This window comes from Epinephelus moara, chromosome 10 (assembly GCF_006386435.1).
Source record: "Epinephelus moara isolate mb chromosome 10, YSFRI_EMoa_1.0, whole genome shotgun sequence".
Classification (NCBI taxonomy): Eukaryota; Metazoa; Chordata; class Actinopteri; order Perciformes; family Serranidae; genus Epinephelus; species Epinephelus moara.
The window spans coordinates 32,721,872-32,737,050 of record NC_065515.1 but is presented as its reverse complement, the minus strand read 5'-3'; the positions used below and the strand labels follow the sequence as shown (position 1 = coordinate 32,737,050).

At 39.9% G+C, this 15,179-nt stretch overlaps 1 protein-coding gene across 1 annotated transcript; it reads left to right on the top strand.

The window, feature by feature from the left end:
• The first annotated feature begins 1,417 nt into the window (after positions 1 to 1,417).
• Positions 1,418 to 13,318, top strand: ctdspl3 (CTD (carboxy-terminal domain, RNA polymerase II, polypeptide A) small phosphatase like 3). The gene is made up of 11 exons (XM_050055630.1): positions 1,418 to 1,688; positions 3,860 to 3,983; positions 4,905 to 5,048; positions 5,790 to 5,904; positions 6,183 to 6,294; positions 8,402 to 8,488; positions 8,898 to 8,960; positions 9,374 to 9,453; positions 10,825 to 10,951; positions 11,254 to 11,349; positions 12,799 to 13,318. The coding sequence occupies exons 1-11, from the start codon at positions 1,551 to 1,553 to the stop codon at positions 12,862 to 12,864; spliced, it is 1,152 nt and encodes a 383-aa protein (XP_049911587.1). The 5' UTR covers positions 1,418 to 1,550; the 3' UTR covers positions 12,865 to 13,318.
• Positions 13,319 to 15,179: the final 1,861 nt, after the last annotated feature.

Here is a 15,179-nt window from a genome sequence, read left to right as displayed (position 1 = left end):
AATGTTGCTGTTTTCCCTGGTTTTATATGAGAAGAGGAAAAGATCACCGACCACTAGGTTCATATATACAATGTAAAATGCTATAGGCTTGTGCTAATACCTTTAGTATGTTGTATTTGTTTGGAAAACGTGTTTAGTATAAGATAGTTGTTTTGTAAGTGAACCTTGTGAGTTGTAACAGAGCAAAATTATGTACCGTTACCTTTGTTAAATGTTGCTGTTGTCCCTGGTTTTATATGAGAAGAGGAAAAGATCGCTAGCTGCTAGGCTAATTTATACAATGTAAAATGCCATAGGGTTGTGCTAATAACGTTAAAGCATGTTGTATTTGTGGGGAAAATGTGTCAAGATAGATGTGTTTGTGAATCCTGCGAGTTACAGTGAAGCCAATTTGTGCACTTGTGTTCGAAATTGTCTTGTTTAATGTGTGTTTAATGTGTGTTTTGAATCAACTTAACAGCACTCCACAGAAACTCCGCCGACCTCTAGTGTTCTGGAGGTATATCTGCAGAGTGACACAGACACCAGCACAAGTATAAATGCTCACAACAGCATGTGCATAGGGTCTGCTGCAGGAGTCTAAATCCCAGCTAAGAGGACGTCACATTTTGGGTTAACTGGACCTTATACTTAATTCTGCTTAACTTAGACCAGTTGTCCTCATTCGTGGACACTTTTTTGTGCCATCTAATGACAGTAAGACCCCAAAGCACTAGTCCATGTAAAAACAAGATGGCAGCCATCTCTGCCAAGTCAGTCTGCAGCTGATCCCAACACGAAAGTGGACAAGGTCCAAAACATGATCACATTTTTACCATTGAAACGTGTTTATTTACAATTAATAACATTTGAAGTTGGATGTGCCAATAAATTTACCAATTTTAGCAACAGTAACAAGCTAAGACACGGTTAATTACGAAGTACTCCTTTGAAGACATTGGGACTTTATCATTGCTCATTTGAGAACATTGGGACTTTATTATTGTTGACAATGCTTAGGTTTTTTATACTTACCAGGTCCTACTAATCCCAAATACCTGGGAGAAATTAAAAGAACATACCAAACATCTGGGTCTCAGGAGGACAGTGCAGTACAAAGTTCTGTTTCTGGCCTACTTACTTTAAATACTTTGCTATTGTTTCAATAACTTAACATTTTATCTTGCATATTTAGTGGTATTTCTACTTACAGGTCAACATTTTATGTATTTTAAATAAAAGAGATTTTGAGGGGAAATTGTCTTAAAAACGAGGTTTCTGTGTTGATCTACATGGTGGTCCTTCCCTCTCTGGCCCGGCAACGTGACTCCCGTCTCACGTTAGAGCTGGAGCTTTCTGAAGCACCGCCCAAAATGGGTGTCCGCGGAGTTGAACCTATCGCACCCCGGCAGATTTAAACACACTGAATGATTCGAGAAGACACAGCGATGAGTGGGGCGGAGCTACACCGACCCTCCGCCAACAAACCCTGGGAAAAAAGAAGAGCAAAGCATCGGACTCACAGTGGAGTTTTTGTGTGGATGATAACAAGTATCATTTGAAGAAGAAAAATGAGACTTAGGTCTCAAAGAACCGTCGCTTATTGTCCGGAGACGCCGAGGAGCAACCGCCAGAGGTCCAACAAAGCGACGCCGAGACCTAGGCGCGATACGTTACCTGCTGGGACCGAAAGCCCTCTTCAAACCAAGGTAACATTACCTGCTGCTACGATCATTCTCCCAGTTAGTAACGTTTTCATAGCTACTCAAATGCTAGCCGCACTAATAAACATCCTGTGAGTTAACGTAAATGTACCGGATACAGCTATAACGTTACCACCAGTTATCACGTCTGTGTTCTGATGCTAGGTAGTTAGCTAGCTATGCTAGCCAGTGTTCTCATAACAAAACCATAGACGGCGATGCTAACGTTAGCTAGCCGTTGATGTGTTGAAGCAGAATCTGGACGATAGGTGGCTTTTCGTTCCTGTTTAACGTTACTTCCGTTAACTATTCTCACTTCCTGGGTTCGTTAAATAAATTATTGTTTTACAGGCACCCGAACCTGCTAACGTTACGTTAGCTAACGTTAACGCTAAATTTTGTGAGAAGGGGTGATATACATGGTTTACAGTGTGTTGAGTACACAAGCTAAATGCTAGCGCAGCTTAGGAAAAGCACCGCAGTAAATCCTACCTCTATGAAGGTTTTGGTGATTAGTTTTTGTAAGTGTTAGAGCTCTTGATTCAATGTGATTTGGGATGCTGTTGAATTGTGTTGCGTTAGGAGATTATGTAAAATCTACCGACATTAAGACACCAAACTATAATGGATAAAGTCTCACCACCACTTTATCTTGCGTTGCCTCTCTCTATTACTCAAATTTAACACATTGGGAACCGTGAGATAAAGGAGTAAACGCGCCGCTGGGTCCTGTTAATAGTCACAATCAAGTGCTCTGTGGATACTTCAGGTCCACTGTGTTTATCCCATCTTGTGAAGGGTTCATTGCCTGAGTGAAATATACAATCAATCAAAAAATACAAAATGCAAGTCTCCTCCAAAAACAATCCATAGCACCCTGTAGGGTTTGTGCAAAAATTTAATGTACATTTTTGAAGGAGACTTGCATTTTATAGTGTTTGACTGAGAGTATACTTCACTGCAACAAGCCTTTCACAAGATGGAATAAACATAGTGTATTCAGTATGTACAGTGTCTGTGATTTGAAATGCCACTTCAATTTGAGTGTGTTTTCATCTGCATAAAACAAACATTGCACACAGACTCTCCTTATGTTGTAAAAGCAGATTGCGGTGGACACAGCAATCCAGTCGTTTTCTACACTAGGTTGCAAATCCCTCAATGGATGCTTTAAGTCTACAAAAGCATATGTTGAGGATTGTCCATTGAGACATCCCTTGTTGTAGACACTACAACATATAGACATCACCAGACCTTAGTGTCTTCCCTTGTGATGCTTTTACATAAAGCTCAGATGTGCAGCTCTATGACGTGGTGTCTGACAGAGGACTGATGCTGCTGCTGCTGCTGCAGCAGAGGATTTAACAGCCTAGTTGCGTGAGAGAGGGTCTCAGTAAAAGTAGGTCACTAGGACACATGCATGCAGTATGTTTACGTGCAGGACTCCAGAGATGTATGCTTGCTGTCTTGAGTCATTTTGTTTATGGCTCACATGTGGGCATTTTCTTTGTAGTGACTGTGGGGGAATTAATGAAAAAGCAAGCCAAATATAATACACACCATGTAGTGCAGGGCAGTGTCTGTGACTTCATAAAGCAAATAGAAGGTCCCTGTTACTGATGTGGTCATGGGCAAAACATCAAGAAATGGTCATGCATAATCTTGCAGTTCACAGGTCCTATTATTATTATTATTATTGTTATTATTATTATTATTATTTTTCTATACATCTGTGATACACAATTCCAGTACCTTATTGGCAACAGACACTACTGAGTGCAGCTTTTCTTTACTGCAGACATTTTAACTCTGAAACTGTTCTGCTTTGTCGTAGTTAAGCTTTTTATCTTTTTTAGTCTGTTTTGCATTTGAATAATAGTGCAGCCAGGTAGTATTGAGGCTGGTGTTTGTCTCTTTCAGCAGCTTAGGTTTTATGCAGAATGTGCACAAAGCCCATGCAACTTACACTTATTGAGGTAACTGTAGCGTTCCTTTGGTTACACAGATAGTTGGATGTATTTTAAATTCACACATTACATTATTGAGAACTGTGAGTTACTCTTATTATTCCACAGCTGTAGGGAAACAGTGCAATGTCGTGGGGCATTGGTCTGAACACAACTAGACAATCACATTTATAGTTCTTAATTAATGACTTTTTAATATTTACTGTGCAGGTTGAAGAGACTGTTGATAGTGACCATCACCACTCAGATGACGAAATTCCCACAATGAAGAGGCGACCACTGCCTCGAGGCCGGGCAAGGAAGAGAGCCATTGCTGTTGATGACCAAGAAACTGGTATGTTTAGAATAGAATCAAATAAAATAGATCTTTATTGTCCACCAGGAGTGGAAATTTGTCTTTGGCTCACCAAACACAGCGTTGTAAAAAGCAGACAATTAGTCAGTAAGACAAGCACATAAAGTCATTACCAAACACTTCAACACATTAGATCAGCTCATTGTCTGTCTGTGGTTTAAAACTCATCAGTCACTTTGTTGAGTTAAGGATACTGCTGGCACTCAGGATGAAGGACTTGTTAAAGACATTTTTGGTTATCAGAGGGACTCTAGCGCCTCCCGGAGCCCAAGAGCTCAAACTGAAGAGATAAGAGAGCTATCTGCTAAGATTCACCTCGTTTTCTTTCTCATCCTTTCTGTAGAGAGTTGGGTCAAGGGCTTTTGTGGCCTGCCAACTATTTTACTTGCTATTGTCACAATCCTAAAGAGTTTATTCTTGGATGTACAGTCAAGGTGACAACACTAGACAGGAAGATGAAAAGTTAAAACACTCTCAACCATGGTTTGGCACACTAATTCTAAAATCTGCTGACTAACACCAAGGCCACTGAGTTTCCTAAGAAGATAAAGTCCATGTGAGCATTTCTCGAAAATACACTCAGTATTTCCAGAGAAGCTCACATGGGAGTCCAGAATTGAACCAAGGTATTTAAGATTTTCCACAGTTTCAACACGTTGGCCATTAAGTGAAACTGGCTCTGTCTTCAGATCTTGTTTTGTGCAAATAATCAAATCTTTGGTCATTAGTATTTTCTAACTTGTTGATGCAACACCATGTTTGAATGGCCATAGTGTTTGGCAGCTTCCAGTTATTAAGGATGCCTTTTCATATATATTAACATGTTTTTTCCCAAATGTGAATTCCCCACACTGTTCCCTCCTCTTGTGTTTTCTAACTGATCATCATCTCTTGGTCTAGATTTGGCCTTCAAGACTCCGATCAGGCCCATCATGCGCCATCATGAGCGCGTCCTGTCAGAAATCGACCCAGTGTCTCCTCGCAATACAACAGCCAGGAACATCTACTCGCCCATTGTGCGTTTCCTCACACCCACCAAAGAGAGTGAGTACAGCCTTACTATCGCAGCATTTCTCTGTTTTATATACACTGGCCTGAAATAGACTCATACGAATCCAGATATTTTATTTAATTATGTGCTGTGGGGCAGTAAAAATGTACTCCACGCTTTAATGTTGGGAGATATCAAGTCATCCTTTTGAAGATTGTTTTCTTTTCTCATGACGAAAGTGCCTGGTTGGATAAACTTATGTACCAGCTTCTTTCTGGTGGCTTGTGGTAAATTCCCACCCTGGGTGCATTAAATAGAAAAAACATTGTGAGCCCATTGAATTGCTCAGCAGCCATTAATGTGGTGAGCTGACAGTTGGTATTTATTTTACTGGTGGTGGACTCAGTGTCCTGTTGTAATTCAGATCAAGTATGAGTCATTGCTTTTCCTTTCTGAAAACGTCAGAAACTGTTGACTCTGTAAACAGCTTTGGAGAAGGAGTCACGCTGTTGTGCTGTGTGCATTACGTGAGTCTAAAATTGCATCCATGTTGTGGTCAGGTGCAGCTAAAAAATTTTAGGAAAAGAAACCATATGTAAACTTTGCATTGAGTTTTTTTTTCCTGCTTTAGTATTACGTTTTAAAGCTTATTATAAACGTCCATTAACGTTGACCGTAGACAGGAAACAATAAGTGTAGTTTGAAAAATCTGCTGTAAGTATTGAGTTTCTCAGGTTGCTCAAAAATGAACAGGCCCAACTTGTTTACAGCTTGTACTTGTTTTTCCTGTCCAGATGTAAAGCGTGCAGGCACTGGAAACAGCGTGTTGATGAGCCCAGAACAAGGTGTATTTGGTTTTGGCTCCATTGACCTTCTGGCTGGAGAGGAGGAAGATGACATCTTCAATCCGTACGTAAAAAGCCTCTTTCAGAGATGCTCTCCTTTGCATTAATTTGATGGCAATTTAAAAACCTACACCCCTACCAGATATCTTATTTATACTCCAGCATATCCCGGAGGTTAACAGAGAGTGGTACTTAAAATAAATAATACAGTATTCTTCTGTGACTGTTGCTTTATGAATTGATTTCTACAGTGCCAGAGCTTATCACCATGTTCCTGTTTCATGTCCATGTGTACATAACTCTCCTGTCGTTAGTGATAAGAGCATAATTATCTTTCTCCAGCTCCACATTCATCAAGAACATACCGTCCCAGTCTCAGCATTCCCGACCCCAAATCAGAGACATTCCCCCCAAGACCAGGAGCACTCCGGAGGCCACGCTGGTGGTCGACCTGGTGAGTTTAATCCTCTGGAGCTTCGTGCTTATACACATGGGGACAACAGTTCAGACACACGAAAAGCCAACATGGAACCTGGACTTTGACAAACTAATCTTAATTTTAATCCCCTGGCATTTTTTCTGAGCTTCTCTCAAAACAGAGATACTTATTATGAGTGGTATCCTTTGGTTGGTGCAATTTAGTTGAATGATGCAGTGGTTGAGTTGCTGGTACGAATGATAAAGAGCCTACTGCGGCTAAAACCTGCACCGACCGGGCAGAGCAGGTCTCTCCACAGTCTTTGCTTTAGCAGTAGGTTCTCGTCTGTAGCTGTGTTCTTGTGAAACATCAGTCACAGCCAAGTCAACATCCAGCAAGCCACAGTCCAATTGGCCAGGAAGTGTTCTTGCTGTGCCTGTTTCCAAAGATATTTTGGGAGCTGACTTGTGCAGCTGCTATTATGTTGCTTATTAAATTAAATTAGGTTTTGATTATGTGGCAGATGTTTCCAAATAATTGCTGTTTGGAAATTTGTGTGGACATATGCAGCTTGCAGCCCAGCTGTAAATTAAGAATGAACAGAGGATGTGGCATCAATATTAAATTATGTTGTGATTTCCATTACAGTTGTGTCTTGTGACTGCATCTCACTGTCAATTAGGTCTTGGTTTCTTTCGTAAAAGTCTGTTAGTGGACTGTTCAGTTGAGATTATTTTGTCACAGCACAGTAAAATAGTTTTGCTGAAGTGTAATTACCAGAGCCAAACTGGAGGTGTCAGCGAGAACGCTGCTGTCCCAGTTTCAAACTGACTGTGCTGCGCCTCAGGAGTCTGGATGTAATATGACATAAACTTGTTGCCTCACAATAGCTGGATGTTGTTTTCTTGAGCTAGACTCAAACACAGTGGTTGCTTTTTCCCCCATCTGTCTCAAATCTTGCCTTTTTGGTTCAGATGTGCTTATTTGCTGTTGCTTAACTCAGAAAGATCTCTTACGGAGGCCATATTAACTCTGTCACACTGACTGAGACAGGCGTGTGAGTTCATAAAGAGCTTTTGTTTTAGGCTGAGATGATGCCAGAGTTCAGTTGCCAAAAATGTTGCACACCTGGTTTGTTTGGTGAGATAATTTTGCTGGATGTAAGTAGGAGTTGATGATGGCAAGTCAATGTGGCAGTTTATTCCTCCATGAGGCAAGGTAAAACAGATGCTGCACTGTCACCATTGCACCCATAATCAGAAGAGTCTTGATTTTTAATTAGGGCTGCCAGATTGTTAATTTTTTAAATCGTGATTAATCGCTAAAATTTAACAGTTAATCACAATTAATCACATTTTTAATTACATGTTTAAATTTCCATTATTTTGCATTTCAAAACAGTTTTGAAGTCCATATTAACAGATTAAGCAATTCTTACCAATGTCTTGATTGGGAACCAAATGAATGCAAAGAAATTTACTTTATGCTTGTTACCATGATGCAGAGGTAGGAGACAACTTTCAAGTTCAGTTGAAAACTGAGGATTGTGAGGTTAACAAAAGAAAAAACGATGAATCAGTCATCTTTGTAATATTGCTTACTCTGAGAAACTAACTAAAAAATCCCTCTCCTGAAATCCCTTAGACCTGAGTCTTCCCCAGTGTTGACAGGTCTGTGGCCAGTTCCAACCCATTTAGTAAGCACTGTAGTAAACTTCCTCGACTTAGTTTCATCCACAGGTCTGTGGCAATTCCCACACTCCAAAATAATGCTTTGCAGGCTTTGGCGGTGCGGTAATCTGCTGACATCAGTCTGATTAGCTGCACCTGTATGCTTAGTTTGTAGGTTCGTAGGTAGCTCAAAGTTGAAGGATGTTGGTGATATTTGCCATGATGTACATATTACTTCTGACTTGTCAACTGAGCTGTCAGAAGAGCAGTGCTGTCGTTATTTTCCATCACTGTGGCAGCAGGAAGTCGCTGCAGCAGCTTGACCAGGGTGCAGGAGGAGATAAAATAGCAGCACGTGATTAAAGAAAACAGTAACGCCTTATGTTCGCACTTTAATCACATTGCCGTTAACGCTGGCAACCGTTGTTTTAAAACTGAAATAAACTAAGTCACATTTATTTATGTCCCTACAGGAGGAGACCCTGATGTTCAGCTCTCTGAATGTGATTGAGGAAGCAGAATACACCTTCAACACAGCCTTCCAGGACCATCAGTACAAGGTAACCACTCAATGCATGTTTTTGAATCTGAAGCAGATGATCCCACATTGTGAAGAGACCGATAGCATCATGGATGATTCACTTGAGTGTGTTTGTCCTCTTGTTTGTCCCTCTGAGGGATGACAGGGAGCAGGAGATGTGAGGAAGTCTAGTCTTAATGTGGGGAAATACCTGAACTAACAAGAACACACTGGTGGCACATTGTGGCTAGCAGTCATCTCCACCATCTCTTATTTCATTCGCTTATCAGTGATTCAAGTCACTGACAAAAAATGGTTTATGGTGTTTTTGTTTCAATGCTGCAGAAACTTGCAAGAAAATCCTGTCATCTGTTTGACAGTGTTAGATAAGAAATAGAAACTAAATATGTATAATTTTGTTAATTTATTCTGTCTGCTTTTATCAACAGGTGTACATGATCTTACGACCACATGTGAAAGAGTTTCTGCAGTCCATGGCAAAAATCTATGAGGTATGTGCTAATCAATGTGTTAACATGATATAGAATGAATTGTCTGGTTGTTTATTGGCACAGTTGGCTCTGGACGAGTGCCGTCTACAGTCTCAGTTTGTTTTTAGTGAATCAGGTAATGTTTTAATCTGCAAAACTGAAACTTCAAATATTTTAGGCTTCTCTGATGAACTGATTTGCCCCATATTTTCAGAACCTATACACTCTCCATCTCTGAACAGACACTTCATTCATACCTTCCCCCCTTTTTTTAATTGAGTTCATCTGAGCGGCTTTATTTCAATCTTTTATCTTATTTTTCTTTGTGCATGAAAAAAAATTAAAAGTAAATGTAGTTCTCATGATGTCCTGATGCCTGCTCAGTCCTGGTTTCTGTGGAATCGGTCCCAGCTGCTGTTTGTACTCTGTTCCAGCTGTTTGTTTACACATGTGCAAAGAAGGAATACGCCGAGAAGATACTGGACATCCTGGACCCGCAGAGAAAACTGTTTCGGTATGTCTCCTTAAGATCTGCTTACACTTGTGTTTTATAAACTCTTTGCATGACCGCAGAGACGTGCACTCCGTCAGGTTTATTAGACTCAGCCTGCGAGTGTTAGCCCGCAGCAGACCTGTCTGTGACCGTCACGCTGACCTCTGGATGCTGCTTGGAAATGTTACGCGGTCTGTCTGTGGTTTGACCATTTGTCAGTCACTCTGCGATTTTCTCATTTAATAGTGTAAAGGATTTAGCTGACTGATGCCCAGATGGAAGTACTATGAGTGCAGATGTGATTGTGTCATATTGTGAGGGCAGCAGAGATTAGCTTTTCCTTTTGGCTTCAAGTTGTTAATGTCAGTAGAAGAAGATACGTAGAGATTAACAAAAAATTGACAGAAAACTAGAATAAGAGTAAAATCAGGTGTGACTAAAATTCTACATGTAATTCAGACTACTATGTATGCTGCTGCCTGTATCGTAAGACATTCCTCAAACCTCTCTACTTATTTAAATTGGCTATATTCTATTTTTTTTTGTGATAACAACGTATAAAATAATGTGAAAACAATGTGAAAGAGGTCACTTGCAGATAAACCCACAGATAATTATCAGTGAGTGAGTCTTAGCTCATTGTTTATCTGTCTGACTCACAGCTTTCATAGCGTAGCGCTGTTTTGGCCGCAGTAGGCAGCTGTTTTCACTGAAAAAGCCAGCTAGTCACTAACCGTCTCTGCTGTCTCCGCTGTTTGGTGCAGCGCAGGTCATGTACAGTGGATCTTTAGAGCCATTTGACTGAAAACAGCTGTCTGCGGCAGTCAAAAACAAAGCTGTACGAACAGTGAGAGTGAGCGAAAGCAGTAAAGTTGTGGACCGGACAGCTAAACAATGCACTCAAGTTCACTATAAAGCCACCACAGGAAGCTGTTCTCAGAGAAAAAGCTCTTAAAACTCAGTGTGTACTACCTGCTTGGCACCAAACAGCAGATGCTGTTTAACACTAGCTGGTGAGCATTGTGGTGCATTTAGCAGCTTAAGAGACAGTTATTTCTCTCAGGGGAGAACTTACAACTTGTTGCCCACAAGTAGCCCAAAAATCAGTTATTGCAGGTTAAAGAAGGCGGTGTGTACACAGACAGTAAAGTGACAGTGCAAAGAGAGTTGGTGAAGCCATGCGCTACTTTATTTACATGTTGTTAATGAAAATAGTAAATTCAGAAGGATGATGGTGCCCACTGATAAAAACAAAACGCAGTCAGCAAAATGTAAAAATGTGTGCCAGTGTTTTACTGTCTATGGTTACTCTTTGTATGGTTTCAAAATATACTGACACATTTACAGAGAGAAGTGTAACTGTTTTTAACATATTGATATTTTCTCTTGTAGACACCGTCTTTATCAGGACGACTGTGCCTGTGTTCTCGGCCACTACATCAAAGATCTCAGCCTTCTCGGGAGGGATCTTGCCAAGACGGTTGTTCTGGACAACGCACCCCACACATACCCGTACCATGTGAGAACAGTGCTTCTAATGAAACTTTAAAATCTAACGCTATGTCATTTTCATTGCTTTTAATGGTTAGGGCTGGTGGTTAGTTATTGTATTAACAAGGTATCAGTACGGGACTAGCCTAGCCACCTAGCTCACCTGCTAGAGTATATAAGCCCCATATAAGGTGAGTCTTCAGCAGCAGCTCTGGTTTGATTTCCACCTGTGGCTCTTTGCTGCATCCTCTCTCAACCCTCTTTCCTGTCACTTTACTGCAGTTCTATAATAAAGGCTAAAGCCCTAAAATGTGTGTTGTGTTTTTGCAGCTGATGAACACTATTCCCATCAAGAGCTGGTCTGGGGAGCCGGAGGACAGAGAACTCCAGAAACTCATCCCCTACATGGAGAAGATGTCTGCAGCGGTACGTCTGTCATGTTACTTGCTTCGTTGTTAGGTGATCATTTTGTGGCATAAATAAGTAGCAGTGTCCCCCAATAATCAATGTATGGACAGACTAAAATGTCCAGCTGATTAAACAATTAGTTGACAAAAAGAAAATGAATTGCCAGCTCAATTGTTAAATAATAAATTGTTGTAGTCAGTTTTCAGGCCGAGATGTCACCTTGTGATGGTTCCTGCTTCTAAAATGTGAGAATCTGCTGCTCCTCTTGGTCTCACTTTACAGCAATCTGAACATTTTGGACTGTTAGTCATAAAAAGGCATTTACTGACGTCATCTCGTGCTGGAGGGTATTGTGATGGACATCTTTTGATGGATGGACAGAGACAGTTGGTGATTCATTTTCTGTCTGTTGACTAATCCATTAATAAACTGATTGTAGCAGCTCCAACAAAAGAAAATAATTCATCACTAAAAATGTGCTGAAGTATCAAATATAAAGAAGATTTCATCCGTATGAAGAAGTGTTTTACTGTCAGACTTGTTTCAGCACTGTGTGAGAACGACTGTTTGAAGTGTGAAAAACACTGTTTCTGTCGTATCAGTTTTATTATGCCTCCACGCCAGCCATAGCCATGACTGGAGGCAGTATGTTCTCAGGTTGTCTGTTCATCCCATTCTCACAAACGCAACATCTCAAGAACACCTTGAGGGAATGTTTTTTAATTTGGCACATGTCCTCTTGGACTAAAAGATGAACTGAATTGTTTTCGGTGATCATAGGTCAAAGGTCAAGGTCACTGTGACCTTGTCTGTCTCATTCTTGCAAACACAAAATCAGGAATGCCTTTAGGGGATTGTTTTTTGAAATTTGGTATAATTACTGATTACTAACTAATTAAATTTTGGTGGCCAAAGGTCAAGGTCACTGTGACCTCACAAAACTTGTTTTTGGCTATAACTCAAACATTGATTCACAAATTACGATACAATTTCACACACGTCTAATAGGATAAAACAATGATCTGATAATGGTTTATATCCAAAAGGTCAAAGGTCACCTTCACTGTGACACCATAATGATCTACACAAACACTTTTCTGGTCATCACTCAGCGTCATAACTGACAGTTGGTCAGATACTGAGTTGGTGACACTAATCTTTGGTGTTTACCTTGAAGCTGTGCTGTTTGTATAGATCGTCTGTGCTGCCCGGGAGGAAAATGTGTGTGAAGCATCCATGTTGTCACAGACATTTATGTAAACTGTAAGAGGAACCTGATTGGTGCACAGAAGCATATAACCACAGGGCGATAATTCCGGTTCTTTCAGTGGTGGTCAGTGCAAGCCAGTAAACCTTTGAGTCAGTGGTGAATAAAACAGTTGGTTATCTGCTGCAGCAGCAGATCCGCTGTCCTTCCTCCCCTGGTTTCATCATTCAGTCTAAATATCTCCTGTCGTGTTTTTTCAGGAGGATTTTCGGGAGGTGCTGAAGAAGAGGAAGGATCACTTCCACAGGCTGCTGTCAGAGGACTAACAGGACTCTCCAACCCTCCCCCCTCCCACACTTTAACTACTTTATGTGACTTTCACAGCTCATGTTTGCTTTCTTTATGCTTTGGCTAAAAGCAGAATCCAGTTGGAACTAGCTAACCTTTGTGGTGGACCTGCTCCCTCTCCCCTCTCCCCCCCTGATGACTTTTAAGGACGGCAGATTGGTATTTCAAACATGCTGCTGGTCGTTCGTCACCAGAACCCCGTTTCTCAAAGACTCATTCCACAGGGCAATAAACTGCTGCCCGCCGTTTGTGTACATATACAAGACAAAACTTGAAATATGATGTTTATAGTGGTGATTTTTTTATTTTATTTATTGATTATATTGCTAATCAACTGCTGTTATCTCTGTATATTTTAGATATCCTTTTTTATGCATTCAAATTGCCCTGATAATAAATGGAAAATAAAGCACTTCAGTTATATTGGCTTTACTTTCAGCACAGTGTGTATAATCTGTGTCAGGTCGGTGAAACGTTTGATTTAGATGCACGTCTCTCGTCGCATGAGGTGAGCGGTTTGCGATTAAAGCTGCTTCAGAATGATGCAAAGGAGGAGGAGGACAGCTGTGAAGATTCTCAGTGAGGTAATAGTGAAGGAGCAGAATGAAATCTCATTCTAGTCTCATCCTTTCACTAAAATGTCAAATGACGAAATAACATTTTTCACAGGCCTGCAGCCTGAACCTGGTCAACATCCTCTGGTGTGTTTCAACAAAGTCAGAAACTGCAGGCAGGTATTGTGGTTTTGTCTTTGTCTTCTCTGGCTTTTCAGCTGAGTTTCTTTGGTGTCACAACAGTATTGTAATAGTTATTGTTAAAAAAAAAAGTTCCTGCTGCTGAACAAATAAAACTCATCACTTCCTGTGCAGCAGGAAAGAGCCACGAGCAAGTGGAAAAGATGTGTGATGAATAGGTGGGCTCACTTTCAGAGGTAGGTTAGAGCTTAACATTGTATTAAAATAAGAATCACATTAAACAGCTTCCATTTGGATGAGTTTAATAAGAACAACTTAGGAAAAACAGGTTTCATTTGTTGTTGAGGGAAAAAAATCTTTGATTATAAAAACAAACCACTCTGACTTTGTAAAACAAACACCAAAACAAAACTGCTCTACTACATGTTTTAATGTATGAATATTATAGCGACACCAAAAAATATCAGATGCAATGAAACAGATGAGGGCTGAAACTGACAACTATTTTCAGTATAGATTGATCTGTTATTTTTTAGTTGGTGAATCACTTATACCAGGGGTGTCAAACATAAAACTTCACATTATAAATGGTTTATAAGGCAGGGGGTGACTTCTTCAATAGCTTCTACTTAAGTGGAAAATTATGGAAAAAATGCACATGTAATGACAGTGAGTAGTAGACTGACTGAACGTGGAAAAACTAAAATATACTGTTGAATTTTCACATATTTTCTCTTTCTTCTTTGTTTGGTAAATGGATGAACGTTTTCAGAATGAAAGAAAAAATTGAAGGGGTTGATATGTGTTGGTTTTTATGCAGTGGTTTCAGTGGTCTGGCCCACTGGAGATCAAATTGGGCTGTATGAGGCCCATGAACTAAAATGAGTGACACCCCTGATTTATACCATAAGATCTTAATCAGTTGTAAAAAGGGGAAAAAAGGCCTTGAGTGTTATTTAGTAGTTCAAAACATAAATATAATTGAAGACGAGCAGCAGATCTTCACATTTAGTAAATGTTTTTGCCTTTTATGCTTTATAAATTACTTTTATCATCAAAATAGTTAAAATAGTTGGGCAATAATAGTCTGCTGCTTATTTTAGACCTAAAACATGACACAAGATAATTGTAGAAACATTATAGAAAAGAAGCAAAGCCCAATACAGTCAATATAAACTCTGTTTTAACACACAATTAATCATTGTAGGAACATACTGAAGGGCTTGACAATATATCAATATTATACTGATATAAGTTACCATCTTTAAATTTGGATATATCCTATGTGTTGTCTTTTTTCTTGGTTTTAAAGGCTGGATTACAGTAAAGTGGTTACTATTTAGTCAAAAATATTCTCCATATGGCCCAGCCCTAATTTTGCTGATAATTATCTGAGTATCTATGAATTAATGATACTAAATCATACTAAAGAAAACAAAGGTGAATAAAAACACAATAAGTATGTTGTAGTTTATCATAATGATATAAGAGTATTAAACACAGTGCAGTAACGTCATCACACAGTAGGACACACCGTCATCCTGTGTATGAATATTAAAGTGCTGAGCTTCAGTTTGAGTGTAAATGTTTACCGCCCT